This window comes from Bos mutus, chromosome 20 (genome assembly GCF_027580195.1).
Source record: "Bos mutus isolate GX-2022 chromosome 20, NWIPB_WYAK_1.1, whole genome shotgun sequence".
NCBI classification, from domain to species: domain Eukaryota; kingdom Metazoa; phylum Chordata; class Mammalia; order Artiodactyla; family Bovidae; genus Bos; species Bos mutus.
Genome location: NC_091636.1, coordinates 31721230 through 31744538, shown reverse-complemented (window position 1 = coordinate 31744538; position 23309 = coordinate 31721230). Strand labels below are relative to the sequence as shown.

The 23309-nt window shown below is 39.5% G+C and overlaps 1 protein-coding gene across 5 annotated transcripts in view; it reads left to right on the top strand.

The window, feature by feature from the left end:
* The window catches only part of GHR (growth hormone receptor), a 312019-nt gene that overhangs the window by 275091 nt on the left and 13619 nt on the right, over nt 1–23309 (top strand). For all 5 annotated transcript variants that reach the window (XM_070357599.1, XM_070357600.1, XM_070357602.1 and 2 more), the window contains 5 exons: nt 4633–4793; nt 9119–9297; nt 13811–13976; nt 16137–16227; nt 23151–23220. In XM_070357599.1, coding sequence (XP_070213700.1) covers nt 4633–4793; nt 9119–9297; nt 13811–13976; nt 16137–16227; nt 23151–23220 — 667 coding nt within the window. The remainder of the gene's footprint in view (nt 1–4632; nt 4794–9118; nt 9298–13810; nt 13977–16136; nt 16228–23150; nt 23221–23309) is intronic.

Genomic DNA, 23309 nt, shown 5'->3' with positions numbered 1-23309 from the left:
ATTCACTTGTCTTTTTTTCTCAGCTATTTACAAGGCCTCCTCAGACAGCTGTTTTGCATTTTTGCATTTCTTTTTCTCGGGGATGGTTCTGATCACCACCTTCTGTACAATGTTATGAACCTCGAGCCCAAATAGCCGAGCACCATTTATCTGGAAAGGGTAGAATTGATGGGATTAGGAGTATTCAGAATATTAGTATTTGGAGAAGGCAATGGCACCCAACTCCAGTACTCTTGCCTGGAAAATCCCATGGATGGAGGAGCCTGGTAGGCTGCAGTCCATGGGGTTGCTAGGAGTCGGACACGACTGAGCGACTTCACTTTCACTTTTCACTTTCATGCTTTGGAGAAGGAAATGGCAACCCACTCCAGTGTTCTTGCCTGGAGAATCCCAGGGACAGGGGAGCCTGGTGGGCTGCCATCTCTGGGGTCGCACAGAATCGGACACGACTGAAGCGACTTAGCAGCAGCAGCAGGGCTGCACCTAGTAGAGTACACACGTGTGGGGCTTTGCATCACCTGCTTACAGGAAGAGGCAGATACAGATGCACTTTCTGGCTCCAGTCACTATTTCTTGGAAAGCAGTTCCCAGGTACCTCCTGGAACCATAGAATCACAACTCCCCGTCCCTGGCACACAATTGAAACTGTGACCCGAAGTCATCCAGAGGCAGAGTAGTGGAGGCAGGGAGGAGTGGGATGGGGCCACTGCACTCCAGGCCTGGCCTTGGTAGCTAAAGCACCAGGGAATCTAACCAGGTCAGGCTGGTCCACAGGACAGGCCCAGGCTGCATGCTTGGCTGGCTCTGTTTCCAGCCAGGTGAGCCAGTGGAAGAGGCAGCCAATTCAGAACAGTCTGTGCCACCCTGTGACGGGACCATGCCAGGTTCAGCCTCGGAGCTGGGCTGGGACTCTGCAGGAATGCAAATTGCAGGCCTGGTGAAAAGGGGCCTCTAGGAGTCTGTCAGCCTGCTCTGCTCTCAGCCTGTTCCTGCAGATGCCTCATTTCCAAAGAAGTGGGCGGGTGAAGACTCGTTCCCAAAGGCTATATATCCCCACCCCCACAAACACCCCCTCAACAAATTATCCTGGTTTTTGACAAGAAAGTTCATTTGCCCTGCCAGGTTGTAGAGGAAATTAGAAAGGAAAATGAGCAGTGTTACTTAAAAAAGAAAAAGAAAATGTTAAATATTAAGCCTAAAACACATGATCTGGATAGCTTGAAAACAGTTGCCCTTAGGACATAAATGATGGTTTGTTTGGGGTTTTTTGTCTTCCGGTTAGGTACCTTTAGGTGGAAAGCACGTCTTCTGCTCTTTATTCTGATTTTTATGGATAGGCTCTTTCTAGAGTTCTCAGCCCTGTTTCACAAGCCAGTCTGGGAACAAACCTAAAGCACTTAAGTCTTGGGACTAAAAGAAGGAGAGAGTAGCTTTTAGAAATGGGCTTTGGTCATCTGTAGAGAAATTCAACCCAGTGAAGGCAGGCAACAGAGCATCTGTGTCGTGTGTCCATTTGGTGTTTGTCTAAATTTAACAGTTTAAAAATAAGTTTTAAGTATGTATTTAAAATAAAATTCAACTTCAGTTAATGAGGGAGGGGGTTGGGAGTTGTGTTTTGAAGTGGCTCTTCCTGATCCATTGTGCTTTAGAGAAGTACTTTAAGTTGTTTGTTCTGTGGAGCTAATGGGTTGGAGATAATCTAAACAGGGCTTTTCATACCATCCCTTGGGGACCAGGTTGCTGACAGGCCAGAGTTGAGACACTGCATGCCATACACAGAGCTCATCTCCCATTACCAATCCAGACCTGCTAAGCACTGGCCTACGTCTTCAGAACGTTTTCATACTGACTTTAATACTGTCAATTTGTTAAATACATTTGACTATTATACAAAACTTGACTCCTTAACTATTATATGAAAATCTCATTCCCTAGGCAATCTTGTTAAACCATTCTCTTTTACTACACTCGTATTTATTTTTGAAAGTCTATCAAGATAAACTATACCATAGTGCAGTGACCTACCTATCTGTATTTTTCTATCTTTTTCCTATTCTGAACACACACACACACACAGTTTATCTTTCCTTCTACCCTCTACCCCCTTAATTTTCCCATTGGAGATGAATCTCCCTCTCATCCAAGGATATGGAACTTTTAAGAGCCTCAGCCAGAAATTAAGGAACAGTCCACTGTCCATGTTAATCCCAAGTTCTTTCCAACAGCTGATGAGCAGCTGTCTCAAGGACCCCTTGATATTACATAAGTGTCCTCCTAGTGCCAAACAGACCAGCTTGGGAAACAGCTGTAAAGAAGAAAATGTGTGTCTTCTCCCAGCTTCTCATCCCTTTCTTCCAGTCCCTGCCCTTACACAGCCTGTGGGGTCCTTCTTGTCTCCTGCTGCCAAGCACCCACTCCCTAGAGCGATGCTCACAGACCTCCACAGCCTGGCCCGCCAGCCACAAGCACCTCAGGGACACAAGGTCATTCCTTCCCCCTTCTGCCTCAGCCACACGTTACCTGCTTTATGTCTCCTTAATTTGTAAAACACCCTCTCAGCCTAGTGAAGAGTAAGTAAATAACGAATGACGCCATCTAAGTAGCAATCCTAGTTTAAGAAAGTTTTGCCCAGTGATTCCACTGCCTCTATTCCCTCTCTTCTTTCCCCTATTGCCACCTTTTAAACTTTTACCCTTCTTCAAGATTGCTAAGAGTACCTCACTCACCCCGAAGCCGCCCATGAATGGTCATGGCAATCATTCTCTTTTCTAACTCCAGTGAGCACCACGTATGAACACTTGCCCACTCTGCTCTGTAATATGGTTTCTCGTCATTCCCCTGAGGCTGAAGTATTTCTTTAGACACACATGACTCCCCTGTATATATCAAGCACAATATTTTATGTATAATTGATGCTTATGAAACACTCATGTCCTGAATAAAGGAGACCAAAAAAAAAAAAAAAAGTACTCAGTGGATAATTTCTGAGTCGCCTTCTAGCCTGAAAGTAGGGATCAAGGCCTATTAATCCTTATGGCCACACAGTGCTAGTGTTAGATATGATACCTGCAGAGTGCTTGCATAGGAGGCACCCAAAGATGACTTGCTGAATTTACTCATTCAGGCAGGCAGGCAGATGGGAGGTTGGAGGAGAGCTGTGTCACATTCTCTCACATATTGCTGCTGGGATGGACTTGAGTCTGAGCCATCTTTTGATTGCTCTGCATTTTTGTTCAGGTCCCCTTGGCAGCTGATCAGGGTGAATCCTTTCCCCAAACTCCGACATCCTCCCCCAGTGACCTTCCTGCCATCTCTTTTCCATTCGACATCAGTTCTGCTGTTTTTTTTTTTCTTAATTTTATTTTTAAACTTTACAATATTGTATTAGTTTTGGCTCCAGTTTCGTCCACCTCATTAGAACTGATTCAAATGTATTCTTTTTAATGGCTGAGTAATACTCCATTGTGTATATGTACCACAGCTTTCTTATCCATTCATCTGCTGTTGTTTTAAGTCATCGAGGTAAATAATGCTTTCTGTAGAATGGGGTGGAGGTGAGTAACTCTAGGGTGGATCTTAGATATGGAGGTATAGCTTTTCTGATTTCTTCAGTGTTCTCCATGTGTCCATCTGTCATCTATGACTTGTTTCATTTGGTCTTATCTGATCCAAGATACAGAAAAGGATGAGCTCATTCTTTGTAGAGAAACACTCACAAAGGAACTGATAGGTAAACACATTGATTCAATACAGCCCCATTTTTGTTTTTTCCATTCTTTTGATATTATAATTAAATGTCCATTCCCATTTACAAAATGGACAAGAAAAATGCTTTCTTAGTTTGGAGAATTTTTTTTAATTTCTGGTCTGGGTTTTAAATTTCTTTGGTTTCTTCTATGAGTAGAGGGGGAAAGGCTAGGAGTCCCATGTTTCTTAAAGGTTACCTGGATGTCCAGCATGTTTGAAATGTTACCAAGGCTCTTTGTTTAAGAAAAGATATCAGGAATATGGGAAGGAGTTCAAGGCATCAGGAAAACTCCCACCCTCCACTGCCAAGCACAGGACAACCTTGCAGAGGAGATGGACATAAGATGCAGTGGTTCAGAGTAGGGTGGTAGCTGATTTTCCTCTTCAGGACCACCCACATCTCACTGTCACTCAACTTGGAGAACACCATCCATGTGTCGCCTCAGTTTCTTCCGCCATGAGTTGGGGAAATACCCAGGTCTAAAGACTCAGCTGTTCGCTGGGATTCTCTATAGTTTAGGAGTTGATTCTGCAGTGTTTTAATAAAAGAATATTTTTAAACCTCTGTAAGCCTCAGAACTTTCATCTGTAAGATGGGGAAAGTACCTACCAATGAATCACTTAAATTAGGAGCTGGCACCTTATATGCAGTCAACGAAGGGATACTTTTACTATAGATAGACATGCCAAAAGGCCTCCTCTCAGTCTGCAGACACTGATCGTCAGTCCACAGATGTGCTAGTCCTTGGAAATGGTACCACTAAGATACTTGCTCATAAAATACTCGTGTCCTGGTTTATTGAATGTGACTCTTAAGCAGCTTGCTTTGAATGGCACTATTGCATGATTTGGGGAACAATTCTTCCTTTTTACCCTCCATTTCAGGGACATTCAAGAATGGAAAGAATGCCCCGATTACGTCTCTGCTGGTGAAAACAGCTGTTACTTTAATTCGTCTTATACCTCCGTGTGGACCCCCTACTGCATCAAGCTAACTAGCAATGGCGGTATTGTGGATCATAAGTGTTTCTCTGTTGAGGACATAGGTAAATCACAGGTTTGTGTTTTATTTGACATGGCTTTAGATTACATAAGCGGGGAAGGCTGCAAAGTCCAAGTGCATGCAAGTAGGAAGACTTTGCCATTGCATTGCATTGCATTCTCTGGGTGGATGGAAGTCTTCTTTATAGCACATGAGATAAGCTGGCGAACAAGAAAGGGCAGGGGGAGCTCAGGTTGGCTCTAATATAGAACAATCTGGCAGGAGGTTTATAAAGGGAAGAATAGGAGTCTTATGGAGTCTTTTCCTTGAGAAGGTCTCTGAATGCCAGTTTGTATTCTTGTGTGGCACTACAAGGAAGAAACTCAATGCACTCTTAAGATTCCTTCTCTCCTCATGATCTGGTATGACGATTATATTCAGCTCTACTGAAATACATTGGCCTTGATCTCTGGCATTCCTATCATAAATGCCTAGATTTTCTTTGGGTTTCCCAGGTGGCGCTAGTGGTAAAGAACTTGCCTGACTATGCAGGAGATGCAAGAGACACAGGGTCAATCTCAGGGTCAGGAAGATCTCCTGGAGAAGGAAATGGCAACCTAGTCCAGTATTCTTGCCTGGAGAATCCCACAGACAGATGAGCCTGGTGGGCTACAGTCCAAGATTTTCTTTGCCACAAGGCATAATCATTCTGGAATTTTACATTGGCAAAACAGCCAAAATCAGTTTAAAGGCATGTTTATAAGATCTCAAAACAAATACTGGAGAAATCAGTTCGGTGAACTAAGTGAAAGATTCAAGCAGCTTATCCCTTGCCCACCATGTGGACACAGGGGAAATGAAACAAGACAAAGAACCATAATTGGAATATTCGTGTTTGTACTATAATAGTATAAACAGCTAAATAGAATCACAAAAGGACCATAAGTAGCTGACACTGATGCCTCGCATCTATCCACAAAGCTTGTTTGTTGCTTACAGGAACTCCTTGGAGCCTCACTTAGATGTGCTGTTCTTGTGTGTGGTTTCCAGGCTGGAAGAGACCGAGAGAGGGAGGGTGGAAGATGCAGATAGAAACAAGTAAATCTGATAGACTGACTGTGGAGGGAGAAGATTGAGAAAAATGTAAAAAGCAGAAGATGACCTGTCTGCATGGTTTAAAGAAACTATTGAATCCAGAGAAGCTATCAGTACTTGAATATATGCCCTAAATTTAGTCATTTAGTCTAATGACTAAATGGGTAGGAGAAAGAATACAGTATCAAAGACTCGTGTTCTAAACCTGTCCTGCCAGTAGCCACCCGACTCGTTCGCTTGGCTGATTTTCACTGAGTGCCTGGCTCCTGGCTGGGTGTGTTGGCTACAAAATGAGTAAGACACAGTCAAGTGGGGAAAGCAGGCATGTTTACAAATAATTGAGATACGGCCAGTAGGTGCTGGCCTTGAGGTGTGTGGAATGCACAGCAAGCCGAAGTGGTGGCCAGAGGTGTGAATGATTGACTGGGCCTGAGGGATGAGAAAGGGCTGCGCGGAGATGGTGACAGTTCAGTTACTTCTTAAAGCCTCAGCAGGAGTTGCCAGGTATACAAGATGGACAGTGTCTGCTAATGGCTACTGAGTTCCAGAAGTGATAGCACGGAATAGTCACAGACTCAGGAGCGGTTTGGCAGGCCTGACTGGTTGACCAGAGGAATCATCAGTGATTCTGTGTGCCCCACAAAGGAACCTAGACTTTACCTGACTGCCCAGGGGTACACTTGAGGATGTTTAAGCAGGGAAATGACCTCAGGATATTTACAAAGCATGTACCATAAATCAGGTATGCTAACTGTGCTAGATGGGTTCTATTATAATTTTCATATCACAGATGGTGAAACTGATCCCCAAAGCAGTTCAATGTCTAGCCCAAGGTCAGAACTACTGGTAGGCAGAGCTGAGATTTGCACGTAGGCAGCATAACTCCAGAGCCCACGCTCTTAACCTCAAAGGCATAGTGTGTATGTATATGTGTGCACGCATGCATGCAAAGTTGCTTCCGTTGTGTCCGACTCTTTGCAACCCTGTGGACTGTAGCCCACCAGGTTCCTCTGTCCATGGGATTCTCCAGGCAAGAATACTGGAGTAGGTTGCCATGCCCTCCTCGAAGGGATCTTTCCAACCCAGGGATCAAACCCACATCTCTTATGTCTCCTGTGTTGGGGGGCAAGTTCTTTACCACTAGCGCCACCTGGGAAGCCAGAGAGTATTGTACTAACATCTCAGGGAAATTCATCTTGGTGCAGGATAGAGGGTAGATTAGAATAGCACAGACTAGATTAGAAGGCTTTGTGATAATCAAGGCAAAAGATGATGACAGGCAGGGTTACCGTGATAGCACGGAGGGAGGGAGCTGAGAATGAGAGACAGCAAAGAACTGGGGTGACCTTATAGCTCTGAAGATGCTGATCACAAGCTTCAGCTTCCTTGTGTATTATGCATATACTCTACTAGACCTCTCAGGGCTGGTCTTTGGATTTAAAGTCGTATATGACTTAGGTGTCTGTCATTTGTTCAGTTTATTCCGTGCTTCTTTGAGTCTCTTCCTTGGGCCAGGCAGTGTTCTAGGTGCTAGAGGCAGGAAGTGTCTGTACCAGGGGGACATTTTCTCAGTGCGGGTGGAAGGAGACCATGCTGGGAGGAAAGACAATGTGGAAAAATAGGAGAGGCTGCAGTGGGAGCATTATCACACACGGCCTCATTGAGACAGAGACACTTGAGTAAAGAAGGAAATGAGAAAACAGTCCCATGTCTATCTGATGGAAGAGGGCATAGACAGGGTAAAGATCTGGAGGTGGAAGCACGCCTTTGCTCACTCAAGGAAGAGCGTGGGGTAGTGGAAGGACACACGGAGAGGGAAGAGGAGCATGATCATAAACCAGATCCTGGAGATCAGAGGGTCAAAGCTATGGCACCCTTTAAGCTTTGGTGTGACTTTGACTTTCGTCTGGAGATAGGAAGCCTTTAGAAAACTTTAAATGATGAGCAATGTGATCTAACTTAAGTGTTAGGATGACCAGCATGGCCACGGTGTTGAGGATTGTATCGAGAATAAACTGAAGGGGGACATGGACCACAGGAAGAGACTAGTTAGGAGGCTAATGCTTCAAAACAAAATGATAACGGCTAGGACCAGGTAAGAGCAGAGCAGGTGAAGAGAAGTGGGTAGATTCTGGAAATATCTTGGAATTACAGCTGACAGAATGTGAGGTGATGGGGGGGGAAAAAGTGAGTCAAGGAAGGGTTCACCATTTTCATCGTGCAGGAATGGAGTCATCATTAACAGAATTAGGGAAGGTGGAAGAGGAGCAGGTTACAGGCAGTAGACTAGAAGAGAGATGGTTATTATTATGCTCATCATGGTGGTACTGGGCATTCTCAAAAGGGACCCTGTTCTATATCCTCTATTAAAAGTGCGGGAGGGGTGGGGGGGTGGGTAAGATGCAACATGAGTAATAAGTTTGAGAAATTTTCCCTTTAAAAATATTTTTATAGTTCAGTCATATAAAGCGTTAAGCTTTGGTTTTCAGAACTCATCAATCCCCAACAAAACTGGAAAGATGAGGTGTAGGTATCATTATGCGGCATATGTAGCTTAGCCATTTTGCAAATCCCTCCAATTTAATTTCCAAAATGTGGTCATGACTAATCAAATTGGGACTTTCTCTGTTTTTTTAAAAAGTAGTATCCACTCCACAGAAGTCAATAGCATGCAGTTAAGTGAAACACAGAAAACACTGACTCATCACCATCTGAGATCAGTGTAACGCCCTCCTTCTATACCTGAAGAAACGATCACATGGGGCCAGGAAGACAAATGAAGGGGTATTTACCAAGTGTTCTGAAGGACTGTGCTTCTGTAGCAGTGCAGAAATAAATGAGAAAGAAAATTTAAAAGGCCTTACCCCAGGTAACATACAGAAGAAAAGACTTCTCCACCCCTCGCTCCAAAATGGCCACACGTTTAAATACACTTGGGTCTTTCTGACTCTCTATTCCTTTCAGTTCGGGGTTAAAGTGAATTCCTTTGCCAAAATCCCAAAGTATTCATCTTATCAGAGCCAAAAGAAATGCAAAATGTGACAGATCTTCAAGAATGGCTATAGATCAGATTTTAAACTCAAAAAGGAATTTTTTATAGGGGCTTTTTTTTTCAGTTAATAACAGGTCATCCTTAATTTTAAAAATGATACTCTGCCATAAAGTGGAAGTATAATGATGGGAATATTGGAAGAATCGAGAATAATGTATGAAGTAACTTAGTCGTCTTCGGAAAAATGCATTCCACTAACATCAAGCTATGTCTGTGTACTAATTCTCTGCTGAAATGCACAGTACAACCAGATCCACCCGTTGGCCTCAACTGGACTCTACTGAACATCAGTTTGACGGAGATTCATGCCGACATCCTAGTGAAATGGGAACCACCACCCAATACAGATGTTAAGATGGGATGGATAATCCTGGAGTATGAACTGCACTATAAAGAACTAAATGAGACCCAGTGGAAAATGGTAAGATATTATTACATCTCACATTGAAAAACCCTTTGACTTTTCTTTTTTGTGTTCAACAACCCCTCTCATTTCTAATTAGACTTTCTTTTGACTTAATACCACATATCCCAGTTCTAATTTCTTATTTGAGAAAAATGGATATAATCACTAAAATTTCATGTTGGAATTCTTTAAGACAGCAGATGCTTACATGGAGTTTTATATGGAAACCTATGGAAGAAAAGGAAAATGATTTCTCCAGTCATCACTGGTGTCCGGTCTAACCTTATAACAATATCACATACTCTAGTCACTCAGCTATCTGTGAGGATGTGGCTAAACATGGGAAAGGTTATGATCAAGGTCAGTAGTGAGCTGTGGCTAAATATTCGCCCAGGATTTTAGTTGCCACTGTTCAGCAGACTCCCACTAAAATAAGTTCTTCAGTGACTCCACGAGGGAAACAGAGGGAGGGAACTGATCCCCTAGAGTTTCAGAAGGATGTTTTGTCACATACCCCAGGGAGAATCAAGCTAAGAGGTTTTTACTTAGGCAAGTAGCCTGGTACTGGGTTGACCTCTGAACTCCTCACTTCCTTGCCAAGGGCATGGGAACTGGGCACTGAGATAAATTCCACATGGCACACAAGAAGAAGAAAAGCAGGATTATCATGCTGCTTTCAATGTAACCAACTCTAAATCAGTTTAACCACAGCCACAGGCCTGGCCAAGCCAAGTGGTTTCTGGCCAGTCACCAGGTCGTGCCCAGCATCCTGGCATGGCCTCACTCCTAGAATTGAGACACCAGGCCCTGTCCATTCAGTGAACTGCTGAAAACGGAGCCAGTTTTGTCATTACAGGAAAGTTAAGTTTAGAGCACTATGAACAGTTAAATATTGGCTTCAAGGTTCTGTTTGTGGAATCATTCTAATTTAGATATCTGTTCCATAACTTGGTACAGAAAAGTTTGGCTGGATACTGAGTCAAACAAGGCATTCTAAATTCAAACTTCAGTCAAACATTTATTCAGCAGTATTGAAATAACTAGTATACACAAAGCACCGTGCTGGGCACCCCAGGGCAGCATTTTCCCAAAGTGTAAATTTTGAACCCTTGAGGGTCCCTGGGACTCTTTTAGGGAGTCCACAGGGTCAAGACTATTTCCATAATAATACTAGAATGTTCTTTCCTTTTTTGACTGCATTGATTTACACAGGTGGTACAAAAGCAAGGGTGGAAACACTGCTGCTGCCTTCACACAAATCAGGGCAATAACTCCAGACTATACTGGTAGTCACTATGCTCTGCACCACTCTGTACTCACAGAAAAGAAATGGAAGCAGGCGAGGTGGGGGAGGCAGATGTCCTTGACGAAGCAGTATATATGTTTCTAAGTTTATTAAATCATGATTTCTGACTATGTAGCTTTTTCATATTCTGTGTACGCATAAAGCACTTTGGCTGCATTCGGAGCTGTGGATGGTTATTTTGAGCAAAGGCATTTAAATACCCGAGTTCCTGCTTGAACTAGCTGCTTTTTGCTTGGAACACCATTTTTACTTTGAAGGAACAACTGGTAAACTGATAGATGACTTTTCATATTTGAGTTGGCAAATATTTGGCAAATAGTTCTTGGAAAAGAATACAGTGAGCTTAACACTTCAAGAAAAACAATTGACAGTATTTGTTGCCAGTGAGAAAATTTGAGCTGTCAAGGTTAAGTTAAAATTTTGGAAAACTTCGCCATCTGCAGCTGTGAGCTTGAGAGTGTTCCCAACCTTTGAAGATCTGATGCAATCAATGGTGATCTTAGCAAAAGTGGTTTTTTTTTTTTTAAATATTGTATAATGAAATGTGTGAACAGGTAGAAAATCTGCATAACTCAGTGAGTGATATTTTCCAAGTGACCAATACATGCTGTAACCAAACGACGAATGGAGAAATGATGCATTCAAAATACTAGTTGCAATGGTGGATTTTAATATAAAGAAGTGTGAAAGATTTATTGACATGGTTTCAGATTTCACACTGCAACTAACCTTTAAGAAAATACTACTTACTGAGTTTTTTTGTTGGTGGTGGTGTTGAGGAATAATATATATAATTAGCTGAAACAGCTATTAAAAGCTCTCTTCCATTTTCTCACTATATATCTGTGAGATCAAGTTTTATTCATGCACCTCAACCAAAATCACACATCCTAACACAGTTTTAATTCAGAAGCAAATGTAAAAATATAAGCATCTTCTACTAAGCCAGATAGTAAAGAGATTCGCAAAAATCTGAAACAATGTCATTTTTTCACTATAATTTTATTATTTCAGAAAGTACAATTCTTATAAAAATATATGAACATAAAATCAGTTTATCATCATTTTGAAATTAGTATTTTTGAAATTCTCAATAATAAATCCATGATACTTGTAAGTTTGGTCATTTGCAAGGGTCTCAGAGTTGCCATGAGTATCAAGGACCCATCTATGACAACTGACCTTTCTTAAAGAACTTATGATCTAGTTGGTTGTAAAAACAAGAGGCATAAGCATTAAAAAAAAAAAAAAAAAAAGATTGTAAGTCAAGGGGGAAAAGCTAATGTGTGTTACTTATATCAGGAATTTACCATTTGACAACATTGAATTTAGTATTAATATGCCCATTTTTTTAATTAAACACATTTTGAATATAATAGTAATTCTAATGACCATGTAGTTGCTTACAAGTATCTACCTGCTAAACCAATTGTGTTTTTGAATTTTGGGGGTTGTTTTTTTAAGACTTAATGAGTGGCATAGAATTATCCACAACATGTGGGTCATCTCTTGAGTACACACTGAAAAAGCAAATGCTGAAAGTGTTAGTCATTCAGTTGTATGGCAACTCTGTGGACTGTAGCCTGCCAGACTCCTCTGTCCATGGAATTTTCCAGGCAAGAATACTGGAGTGGGTTGCCATTCCCTTCTCTATATACCTGATATCGTGCTGGGCTTCAGAAATGTAAAGAGAATGAAAGCATTGTTTTCTCCCAGGGAATATGTGGTATAATATAGAAATTTGAGCGATGAATTAAAAGAAGTAATACGTGTATTCTCAGGCAGGATGGAGTAGGGAAAACTGCCAGAAAAGACTTCTTAGAATATCAGCAGTACTTGCACTGAGAATTAGCCAAGAATAGGTGTTCCCTCATAGGCAGGTGACAGGGGTCAGGGCAGGATTAGTTATGTGAGCAAATCTGAATTTGGTGTGGCTGCTGTGGAGGGCTGAGGGAAGATGAAGAGGGGGCCGTAGATTGCATCACTCAGCCCCTTTGGGATTTTGTTATTAATGAAACCTGTAAAGAAATAATATATTGGTGATGGTGACAGAGAAATGTAGGGCTTCAAGAATAGTAAATAGACTTTTTAAGAAAAATAAAAAGTTTAATATTCAGAAGCATTTCAAGTACATAAATATTCCATGTATTAAGCTTCTATAAAAGATCAAACTAACCATTCTGTGTACATGGGGGGAAAAAAAGAGGTACTTTGTGAGTAGAAACTAACTGTAGCGAAAGGAAATTTGTTTTAGAAGCTAAAGGTCCAGCTTCTAACTTAACAAATTATGAGAATCTTATTTGTGTGAATAACCCAGGCTGTTGAAAAAGAATGTTCCTGGTTTTCCTATAAATGGGAGCAAGATGTTCTACCTGAAAATATATAAAAAGCATGTATTGACTACTTACTTTGAATATTTGACTTGAAGGAAAACCCCATCATTAGTCGTGTCTTCCTCTTTGATAGCAACATGTCTGAGAATCTCACCTGCCTTCCCTGGGAAAGTAAAGGAATGGCCTGGCTTTCAGGACTGCGGGATCCTGATGTTTGTTACCAAAGGCCTCTAGTGACTTTTCTTCATAGATTTTGAATAGCATATATTTTTGAGATGGCTTTAAGCCTTATAGAACAAGCTGATAGAATTATTTGAAACTTTAAGACAACTGATTTTTCTAGAACACTTTACAATTCTGTGATCATATGAATGACTACCCAGGATTTCCAAAGAACAGATATAGACATAGAGAATAGGAAATATGTTTGGTTTTTACTGTCCTGATGTCTTTACATAACAATGTAATATTCCAAAGGGTAGGCAGTGTGTCTGTAATCTTCTTTATAATTCTGCCATCCTCTATAATAATTCTATTATGCTTTGATCTTAGGAGAATATCTGACAGCCTAATGCAAGAATAGAGATGCATTTCTTTTAACAAGTCTATTATATCTTTGGGTTTATAACAGAACTAATTTGAGGACTGTGATTTATTTAACAAAGTGACTTTTTTACCATTTTTAAATTGAAGTGTAGTTAATTTACAATGTGTTACTAAGTTACTTACTTAGATCTTTCTCTAAATAGCAAACTCCAGGAGTGCATTTTAAAGTATTTCCTACTTTCCAGAAATTCATTTTGAATAAAAATGCAGAAGCACCTCATGGAGCTTATTGCATTGAGTTGTTGACTCTCTAACCAGTAAGTTTTATATTTTGTCTTGAAAGATGGACCCTTTAATGGTAACATCAGTTCCGATGTACTCGTTGAGACTGGATAAAGAGTATGAAGTGCGTGTGAGAACCAGACAACGAAACACTGAAAAATATGGCAAGTTCAGTGAGGTGCTCCTGATAACATTTCCTCAGATGAACCCATCTGCATGTGAAGAAGGTAAACCTAAGAGATTAAGGTGGCAGCCAACATGGTTTCTGTCAATACACAGGCATACATTCCCTATACTGTTAGAGTGTTGTCCAGATCAATATACATTAGCCTCAGTTTTCAGGATGAGGGACCTGGAGTTCACTACCTGTAACAAGTATTATCCATTATGAAAGAGGAAGGAGGATTTCACTTCTGAATTGTTCAGGAAAAGTCATGATGTAGGTGCAAGTTAAAGAGGAGAAGAGACACAAAGTTACTGATGGAGGAGAGTGGGGTGATAATTCCAGATAGAATTTCAGGTGATTCTTTTCTTTATATGTTTCTGTATTTCTAATATTTCGTTTGAGTTTGTTTTGCATTTATAATAATAAAAAAAGGTTTTTCAAATATACAGAGAAGAAATTCTGAATCTGGATGGATGGCTATCTATGTGGCTTCTAAGAGAAAGCCTAGTATTGAATCAGCATAAGTGGTCAATGGCAGGTGCTTATTGGTTTTAGAAAGTTTGTGTGTGGCTTTTATCTGGAGGAAGGCTTGATAAATCATGTGCTAGTTATGCTCAAGGGTGACATAGAATATTTGAAGATCCTATATAAAAGAAATGTAATTTTAAAATATAAACACAATTGTTTCTGCACATATGGTACAGGTAGAACCCATGATGCTATATAGCACAGGTGAAAATGTCTATAATACCATTTTTTCTAAGCTCTCCTCAGTAGGCTTGTTTCAGACAGTATTTGATATATGGAAATTCTGGCTTAAAAGTACATTTGCAATGTATGGCAAAACCAATACAATATTGTAAATTAGCCTCCAATTAAATAAATTTATAGTAAAAATTAAATTAAATTTTTAAGAAAAAGTATATCTGCCACATGCCCTTTATCGTGATGGCATTTAATTCACTTAAAGATTTTTTTAAACAACTTTTTACTTCTGTTAGAAAAGGAAAAAAACTCTTGCTTTATATTATGTTCCTAAGTATATATCATTGATATAAAATTATAGATACCACAAGAACAAAAAAAATGGTATTCTCTCCCCCACTAATTCTTTATAACATGCATAATAGCTCCCTTGTAGATTTTAATATGTGAATAAGAGAATAAATAAAAGAATATCACAGCATAAAAGCTTTCTTTCAGTAAAGCAGTGTTATGGTAAAAGTGAAAAAAAGTGGGAAAGTGTTAGCTGCTCAGTCGTGTCCTACTCTTTGCCACCTCAAGGACTGTAGCCCACAAAGCCCCTCTGTCAGTGGGATTCTCCAGACAAGAATACTGGAGTGGGTACCCATTCCCTTCTCCAGGGGATCTTTCCCCACCTTGCAGGCAGATCCTTTACAGTCTGAGCCACCAGGGAAATTCCACCTTAAAAGTAGTCAACCTCTGCCACTGTGGCACTTGTTCTAAAGAAATGAAATAGAAGTTTTACAAACAGTCTCCCACAAATTTTCTATCAATTATACTAAAATCTGAATCAATGGGCATGACTCAATGAACACGAGTTTGAGCAAACTCTGGCAGATAATGAAGGATAAGGAAGGCTGGCATGCTGCAGTTCATGGGGTTGCAAAGAGTCAGACATGACTTAGCAACTGAACAGCATTCTAAAATCTGAGAGTCCTAGTACTGATCTTCTGTCAAACAGTACTTTTTACGCTGTAAAAATGTACACCCTGCATATCTAAGAAGTTTTAATAATGATTCAAAAATACAACTTGGCCCCCATCTTTTTGATGGATCCTCAGTCTAGATCAGATCTAGATCTAAAGATCACATTTAAAAAAAAAGAAGTGGACATTATTTAGGTAAAGTAGTATATTAACAAGCATCACTTTTCCCTCGAGCTAAAGCCTTTTAATGACACACCCTGAACACATAAGATGTTTAAAGCAGGTTGTTTATATAATAAACATGGATTGTGCTTAAATTGTATGCTGTTACTCTTTTTTTTTTTTTGGTATACGAAAGGATCTGAAGAAGTAGATAGAGGTGTTCTTAGAAAATACTAAGTAATTGCATTCTATTTTAGTGGCTATCAAGTGAAATCATTGACTTTACTAGATGAATACAAATTAGGAAGTTTTATGTGGAACAGGAGAATGAGATATAAACTTCAACTGTTCATAGTTCTGTGAGATATTATTATTTTTGTGTTTTTCAGATTTCCAGTTTCCATGGTTCTTAATTATTATCTTTGGAATACTTGGGCTAGCAGTGACATTATTTTTACTCATATTTTCTAAACAGCAAAGGTAAGTGTGATATAACCTACTCTGATATGTTTTGCCAGTTATTTAGCAAATGTCCATGTTTCCATTTTTTGTTTGATGTTTTCTTTTGTGAATCCTGAGTGAAGTGTTTCATCAACCCAGTGAAACGTTATCGCTCTACATTTACATCTTTGTTGTGTCCACAGAGAGACAACACAGGTCTCAGTTTTATCTGGAAAGTTGCATAGGATGTTAAGAGGGTGAGGCTAGTGACTACATACCGTGTGACATGCACCTTAAAGTTCCGCACTGATATTTATTCCAGGACCCTGAGGTAGCTTTGAGCAAAAATTTAAGTGGTGAACTAAAGCTACTAGATAATTCAGTCTACTAAAACCTTTCTTTAGACTTCATATGATACCAATCTTAAGTAAATTTGGGTTTATTTAAATTGGTTGGCTACTTACAGTTTGGTATTTTACCTTCTTTTGTCAGAGATAAAATTCTAAGTTTGAGGACACCAATCCTGCATCCTCTTGCAGCCAGAAGGCAGGTTTCAGTTATTATTCTGCCACTGTTGTTTGAGTTCATTTGAGTCCCTTTATCTCTAGGACTCCACGTTCTCATGGGTAATTTGAGGGTGGTGGATTGTATGATGTTTAAGTTTCCCTTAAGCTGTAAGGACCATTATTCTATTTTCATTCTTGAAAGAAACTCAGTATAGACTACAGAAACTTTTAATACAAAATACTGGAAAAGTTACTGGTGTGGGTTGCCAGTTTTCTTACATTTAGAATACGCCTTAAGTCCCATAGGTTAATCTTGTCCCTTCTCCTAGAATTAGGGTAGCTAACACTCCATTTGCCTGGGACTTTCCTGGTTTTAACACTAAAAATTCTGTGTCTAGGCAAACCGAGACAGTTGGTTACTCTATCTAAAACCAAATACAAGTTCTCCAGGTGAAGCCATGAGGCATCTAGAAATCAAAATAGGCTTTATATTATGAATATATTGTGAAATTTTTTTACTTTGTTTTGAAGCTGTATAGCATTTGTAAACATCAAAACAGAATTTCAATAGAAGAATTCTAGAGTTACAGAGTGTCAAGCATGCTTAAAAGTCTCCAAGTGGATGCAGGAAGGATTATTTTTAGTAGAGTTTCATCTCCAATTTAATAATGTAAACTCAGGGGGACAAAATTAACTCTGGAGAATTTTGTTTTCTATCTTTCTAGCAACATTATTGTCTAACAGCAGCTTTCAGTTTGGGAGGGAGGAAATTAGTAAATAAAATTCTAAACAATTATTTACTTAAATGTATTCATTACTTAAGTAATACCAAAGGAGCCAAATTATTCTGTAGATTAATTTGAATTCACTGAACTGTCCAGTTAGGTGATATGCTAATTTATATATAAATACAGCAGATAAACTCACTACATACATAAAGTAATTTACTTTTAACATTAGTTGTCAATTTCAAGTCATCACGAAGGCCAAGCAAATTTATGTTGCTAAATTACATTAGCTAACAATATTTGGAAGAAAAAGTCATCCTCTGATCAAATAGAATTACAAAGGAAATATATTAACCTTTGTCTAAAAGATAGTTTTCTATGAATAATGAAGTTTTTAACTATGACACTTGGTCAAAATCACCAAATTGGAAAAAAATTTGAAAATCTATTTGTACTGCCAAATTCCCTGTTCTGAATTTAATTCTTTTCAACAAAAAACTTATCTTCCTTTTTCATATGCCCACAAAAACCCTTATCATTGTCTAAATTTCCATGTTCTAATGAAAGCAGGAAATGGTAGAAAATAGCTGTCAGCAAGTGTAGAAAGAACAATTAAAATAAAACTCAAAAGAATGAGATACTATGTCAGTTACCGCAGAACTTCAGGACTATAAAGGATTTCAGGTGCTCCTTGTGTTTGCTTGAGATTTTGTTAGTTCACAAACCAAGCCACTGTTCCCTTTCTTAATCCAAATCATTAAGAGTCAACTCTAGTAAAATGTATAGTGTAATTTGGATTTGAATTAAAGATCAGAAACATAGTTTCATGCCAGTTTATCTTTATTCTAGACTCTGTTGCTCCCACCATACAACTTACTGTAGCCATCAAGCTATATGACTAAATCAGGAACGAAATAACTGAATCAACATAAAACAGAAGTGGCAACCTGAAAGCCAGATTCAGCCTGCAGATCCATGTTTTGCTGGGTTTTTTTTTTTTTCCTTCCTTCTGATTTTTGAGGGACAGTTTTGCTACAAAGTGTTTCTAAAACAGGGAATTTTCACACAAAAATTTACTAGATTATTTTAAAAACAGAGATCTTGAACTTCCCTGGTGGTAGGTATAGTCGTTAAGAATCTGCCTGCCAGTGCAGGAGACATGTGTACGATCCTTGGTCTGGGAAGATCCAACATGCTATGTAGTAACTCATCGTCTGCACCACAACCATTGAGCCTGTGCTCTAGAACTCAGGAACTGCAGCTACTGAGACCACATGCTGCAGCTACTGAAGCCCACAGGCCCTTGAGTCCATGCTCTGCAATGAGAGAAGCCACTGCAGTGAGAAGCCCATGCACAAAAACTAGAGTAGAACCCACTCCCCACAACTAGAGAAAAGCCTGTGCAGCAACAAAGACCAGAACACCCAAAATAAATTTAAAAAATTTTAAGTCATTGCCATATTAAAAAAAAAAAAAATAGTGAAACTGGGTTGATAATCCTGCATGGCAATATGTCCCGAGACAGAGGACCAACCATCCCATTCGGAAAGGGCTCATGTTCTCTGTCACAATTCCCATCTCTCCTTATGACTGGCTTGGTCGCTCCAGGCTACAGGGTGTGCCACCCTAGCCTAAAGGCAACAACACTTCCCTGACAGCTGACTCTCAAGTACCTAAATGCATCATCCTCTTTAAAAAAAAAAAAAAAAAGGGACCCATACAGAGCAAAGCATATTTGGGGATCTTTATTTCCTGTAATTAGAGTTATGTTACATTTTTGGTTTTGAACCTGTGAAGCTCTATACAGTCGGCAAAAAGAAGACATGGAGCTGACTGTGGCTCAGATCATCAGCTCCTTATTGCAAAATTCAGGCTTAAATAGAAGAAAGTAGGGAAAACCACTAGGCCTTTCAGGCATGACCTAAATCGAATCCCTTATGATTATGCAGTAGAGGTGATGAATAGATTCAAAGGATTAGATCTGGGACACAGAGTATCTAAAGAATTATGGAAGTTCGTAACATTGTACAGGAGGCAGTGACCAAAACCATCCCAAAGAAAAAGAAATGCAAGGAGGCAAAGTGGTTGTTGGGGGCAGGGGCGGGGGGCTTTACAAATAGCTGAGAAAAGGAGAGAAGCGAAAGGCATGGGAGAAAGGGTAAAACATACCCAACTGAATGCAGAGTTCCAGAGAATAAGAAGGCCTTCTTATCTCACCTTGCTAAATGAACAATGCAAAGAAATAAAGAAAAACACTAGAATGGGAAAGACTAGAGATTTCTTCAATAAAATTGAAGATATCAAAGGAACATTTCATGCAAGGATGGGCAGGATAAAGGACAGAAATAGTAAGGACCTAACAGAAGCAGAAGAGATTAAAAAGAGGTGGCATGAATACACAAAAGAACTATACAAAAAAGGTCTTAATGACCCAGATAACCATGATGGCGTAGTCACTACCTAGAGTCAGACATCCTGGAGTATAAAGTCAAGTGGGCCTCAGGAAGCATTACTACAAACAAAGCTAGTGAACATGACCGAATTCCAACTAAGCTATTTCAAATCCTGAAAGATGATGCTGCGAAAGTTCTGCACTCAATATGTCAGCAAATTTGGAAAACTCAGCAGTGGCCACAGGACTAGAAAAGGTCAGTTTTCATTCCAATCCCAAAGAAGGGCAATACCAAAGAGTGTTCAAGCTACTGTACAATTGTGCTCATTTCACATGCTAGCAAGGTAATGCTCAAAATCCTTCAAGCTAGGCTTCAACAGTATGTGAACCAAGAACTTCCAGATATACCAGCTAAATTTAGAAAAGGCAGAGGAACCAGAGATCAAATTGCCAACATCTGTTGGCTCATGGGGAAAGCAAGGGAATTCCAGAAAAACATTTACTTCTGCTTCATTGACTACGGTAAAGCCTTTGATTGTGTGGATCACAACAAACTGTAGAAAATTCCTAAAGAGATGGAAATACCAGACCACTTCACCTGTCTCGTGAGAAACTTGTATGCAATAGTTAGAACCGGACACAGAACAACAGACTGGCTCAAAATTGGGAGAGGAGTATGTCAAGGCTATATATTGTCACCCTGCTTATTAAACTTATTTGGAGAGTATCATGCTAAATGCTGGGCTGGACGAATCACAAACTGGAAGCAAGACTGCTGGGAGAAATATCAATAACCTCAGATATGCAGATGACATTACTCTAATGGCAGAAAGCAAAGAGGAACTAAAGAGTCTCTTGATGAGGGTGAAAAGAGAGTGAAAAAGCTGGTTTGAAACAACATTCAAAAAAAACTAAGATTATGGCATCCAGTCCCATCACTTTATGGCAAATAGAAGGGGAAAAAGTGGAAGTAGTGACAGATTTTATTTTCTTGGGCTCCAAAATCACTGCCGACAGTGACTACAGCCATGAAATTAAAAGATGCTGCTCCATGGAAGGAAAGCTATCACACATCTAGACAGCATATTAAAAAGCAGAGATAACACTTTGCCAACAAAGGTCCACATAGTCAAAAAAAGGTATGATTTTTCCGGTAGTCATGTACATATGTGAGAGTTGGACCATAAAGAAAGCTGAGTGCTGAAGAACTGATTCTTTTGAATTGTGATGCTGGGAGAGTCCCTTGGACAGCAAGGAGATCAAATCAGTCAATCCTAAAGGAAATCAGTCCTGACTAATTCATCAGAAGGACTGATGCTAAAGCTGAAATTCCAATACTTTGGCCACCTGATTCGAAGAACTGACTAATTGGAAAAGACCCTGATGCTGGGAAAGACTGAAGGCAAAAGGAGAAGGGGACAGCTGAGAATGAGATGGTTAGATAGCAACACCAACTCAATGGACATGAGCTTAAGCAAACTCCAGAAGTTAATGGAGAATAGAGGAGCCTGCTGGTGTGCTGCAGTCCATGGGATTGCAAGAGTCAGACATGAGTTAGCAACTAAACAACAACAGAACCTGTGAATTATTTATTTAGAAATGCAGAACCAAGTTAACCCAGCAGCATGACAGAAAGCAAAGGGCATGGGTTTTGGAGTCAGCTGCTTTGAATTTGAGTGCCAGCTGAACCAAGTATTAGTGTGTGATTTGAACATGTTCCTTAAATCTCGAAATCTTTCCATAGATAATATCTTCTTCCTCCCTGGTCGTGGTAAGCACCAAAGGAAATGTTTAGTGCAAGTGTTGGCAAAGTTGTTTTAAAAATAACCGAACAGTAAATCTTCGGCTTTCTGGGCTATGCAGTCTCTGTCACTACTACTCATTTCTGCCACTGTGTCATGAAGGCAGCTGTAGATAATATATAAACTATGTTACATAGATAATATGTAAACTGAACTTGACTCCATGTTCTAAAAGAACTTTCTTTACAAAAACAGAGGGCAGAACAGATTTGGCCCACAGACTGAAATTTGCCAACACACTTTCCGTGTTTGGAGGCATTATTAGAGGCATTCAAAAGTGGTAGCAGTTATTAATAGCATGCTTTTTTTTTCCTATTATTTCTATTCATCAGTAACAATTTAACACTTGTCCCACTAAGTAAAACTAGTGAGTCTACTCAAACTCAACTTACAAAATGAAATTTGCCTTGGATTAGGTTAAAAAGTGATGGAAACATTCAGAGAATGGGTTCCCTATTGAGTGCTGTGCTTAGTTGCTCAGTTGTGTGCGACTCTTTTCAACCCCATGGACTGTAACCCACCAGGCTCCTCTGTCCATGGGGATTCTTCAGGCGAGAATACTGGAGTGGGTTTCCATGCTCTCCTCCAGGGGATCTTCTCAACCCAGGGATCAAACCAGGCTCTCCTGCACTGCTGGCAGATTCTTTACCAGCTGAGCTACCCAGGAAGCCCTCCCTATTGAGTAGACCAGACTATTTATTCACACTGAGTAGAATATCATCTGATATCCAAAAATCAGATTAGAATGGATAATCTCTATTCCAGAGCCACAGTGTTGATTTTAAAATGAAAACTCTATTCACACTATTAATGAAATAGACAAATGATTTACTCAGATTTATTCAGGCAATGTTTCTCTGTGCCAGAAATTTTCTAAGTGCTGGGAATACACTTAGGCACAAGATAGGCAGGATAGACATTGAAATAAATTATGGTCAAAAAGTAATGTAGATATTTGGAACAGAAAATTTAAGTGCATTATAGAATTGTGTATATAAACCTGTACTGATTAGAAATAGTTCATATTTAGTCTGTCCCAACTGAAATGAACCACGCAATGACATCCTGGTTAATGAGATTATCTTAAGTAATTTAATAATTCATGTGAGCATTGTGGTATGAACTTATCTCAGCCCACTCTTTTTTTAGGGTGCATATCTCTACATGGATTGGCTCTTTCTCCTCCCCTTCCCCAACGAATTATGTATCAAAATTACCTCCTTATAACTGACATGGAAATTGGCTTCAGATGGAATTAAATGTCTAACTCCCAATTCTGAAACTTTATAAAAGACATTAAGGAAAAGTTATAGGAAAACCACATTTTATTTAAATTCACTTCAGATGAGGGTTTTTTTCCATTCTTTAGTTTTGCCTCATCATTCACTGCTTAATGCTTTTCCTTCTCTTTCTCAGATTCACTTATTCCAAATATTCTGTTACTTTATATTAGTAATAATATTGTCAATATTTTATTTCTGTCTTTTGAAATGAGAATGAGTAACTTACATCAAAACAAAATTTTGTTTTCAAGGATTAAGATGCTGATTCTACCCCCAGTTCCAGTTCCAAAGATTAAAGGAATTGATCCAGATCTCCTCAAGGTAATTAATAAAATATCTAAGTTGTACATGACACTAATTAAATGTTACCTTAAGAACAGAGCCTTATGTTGAAACCTTTTGCAAGCTAT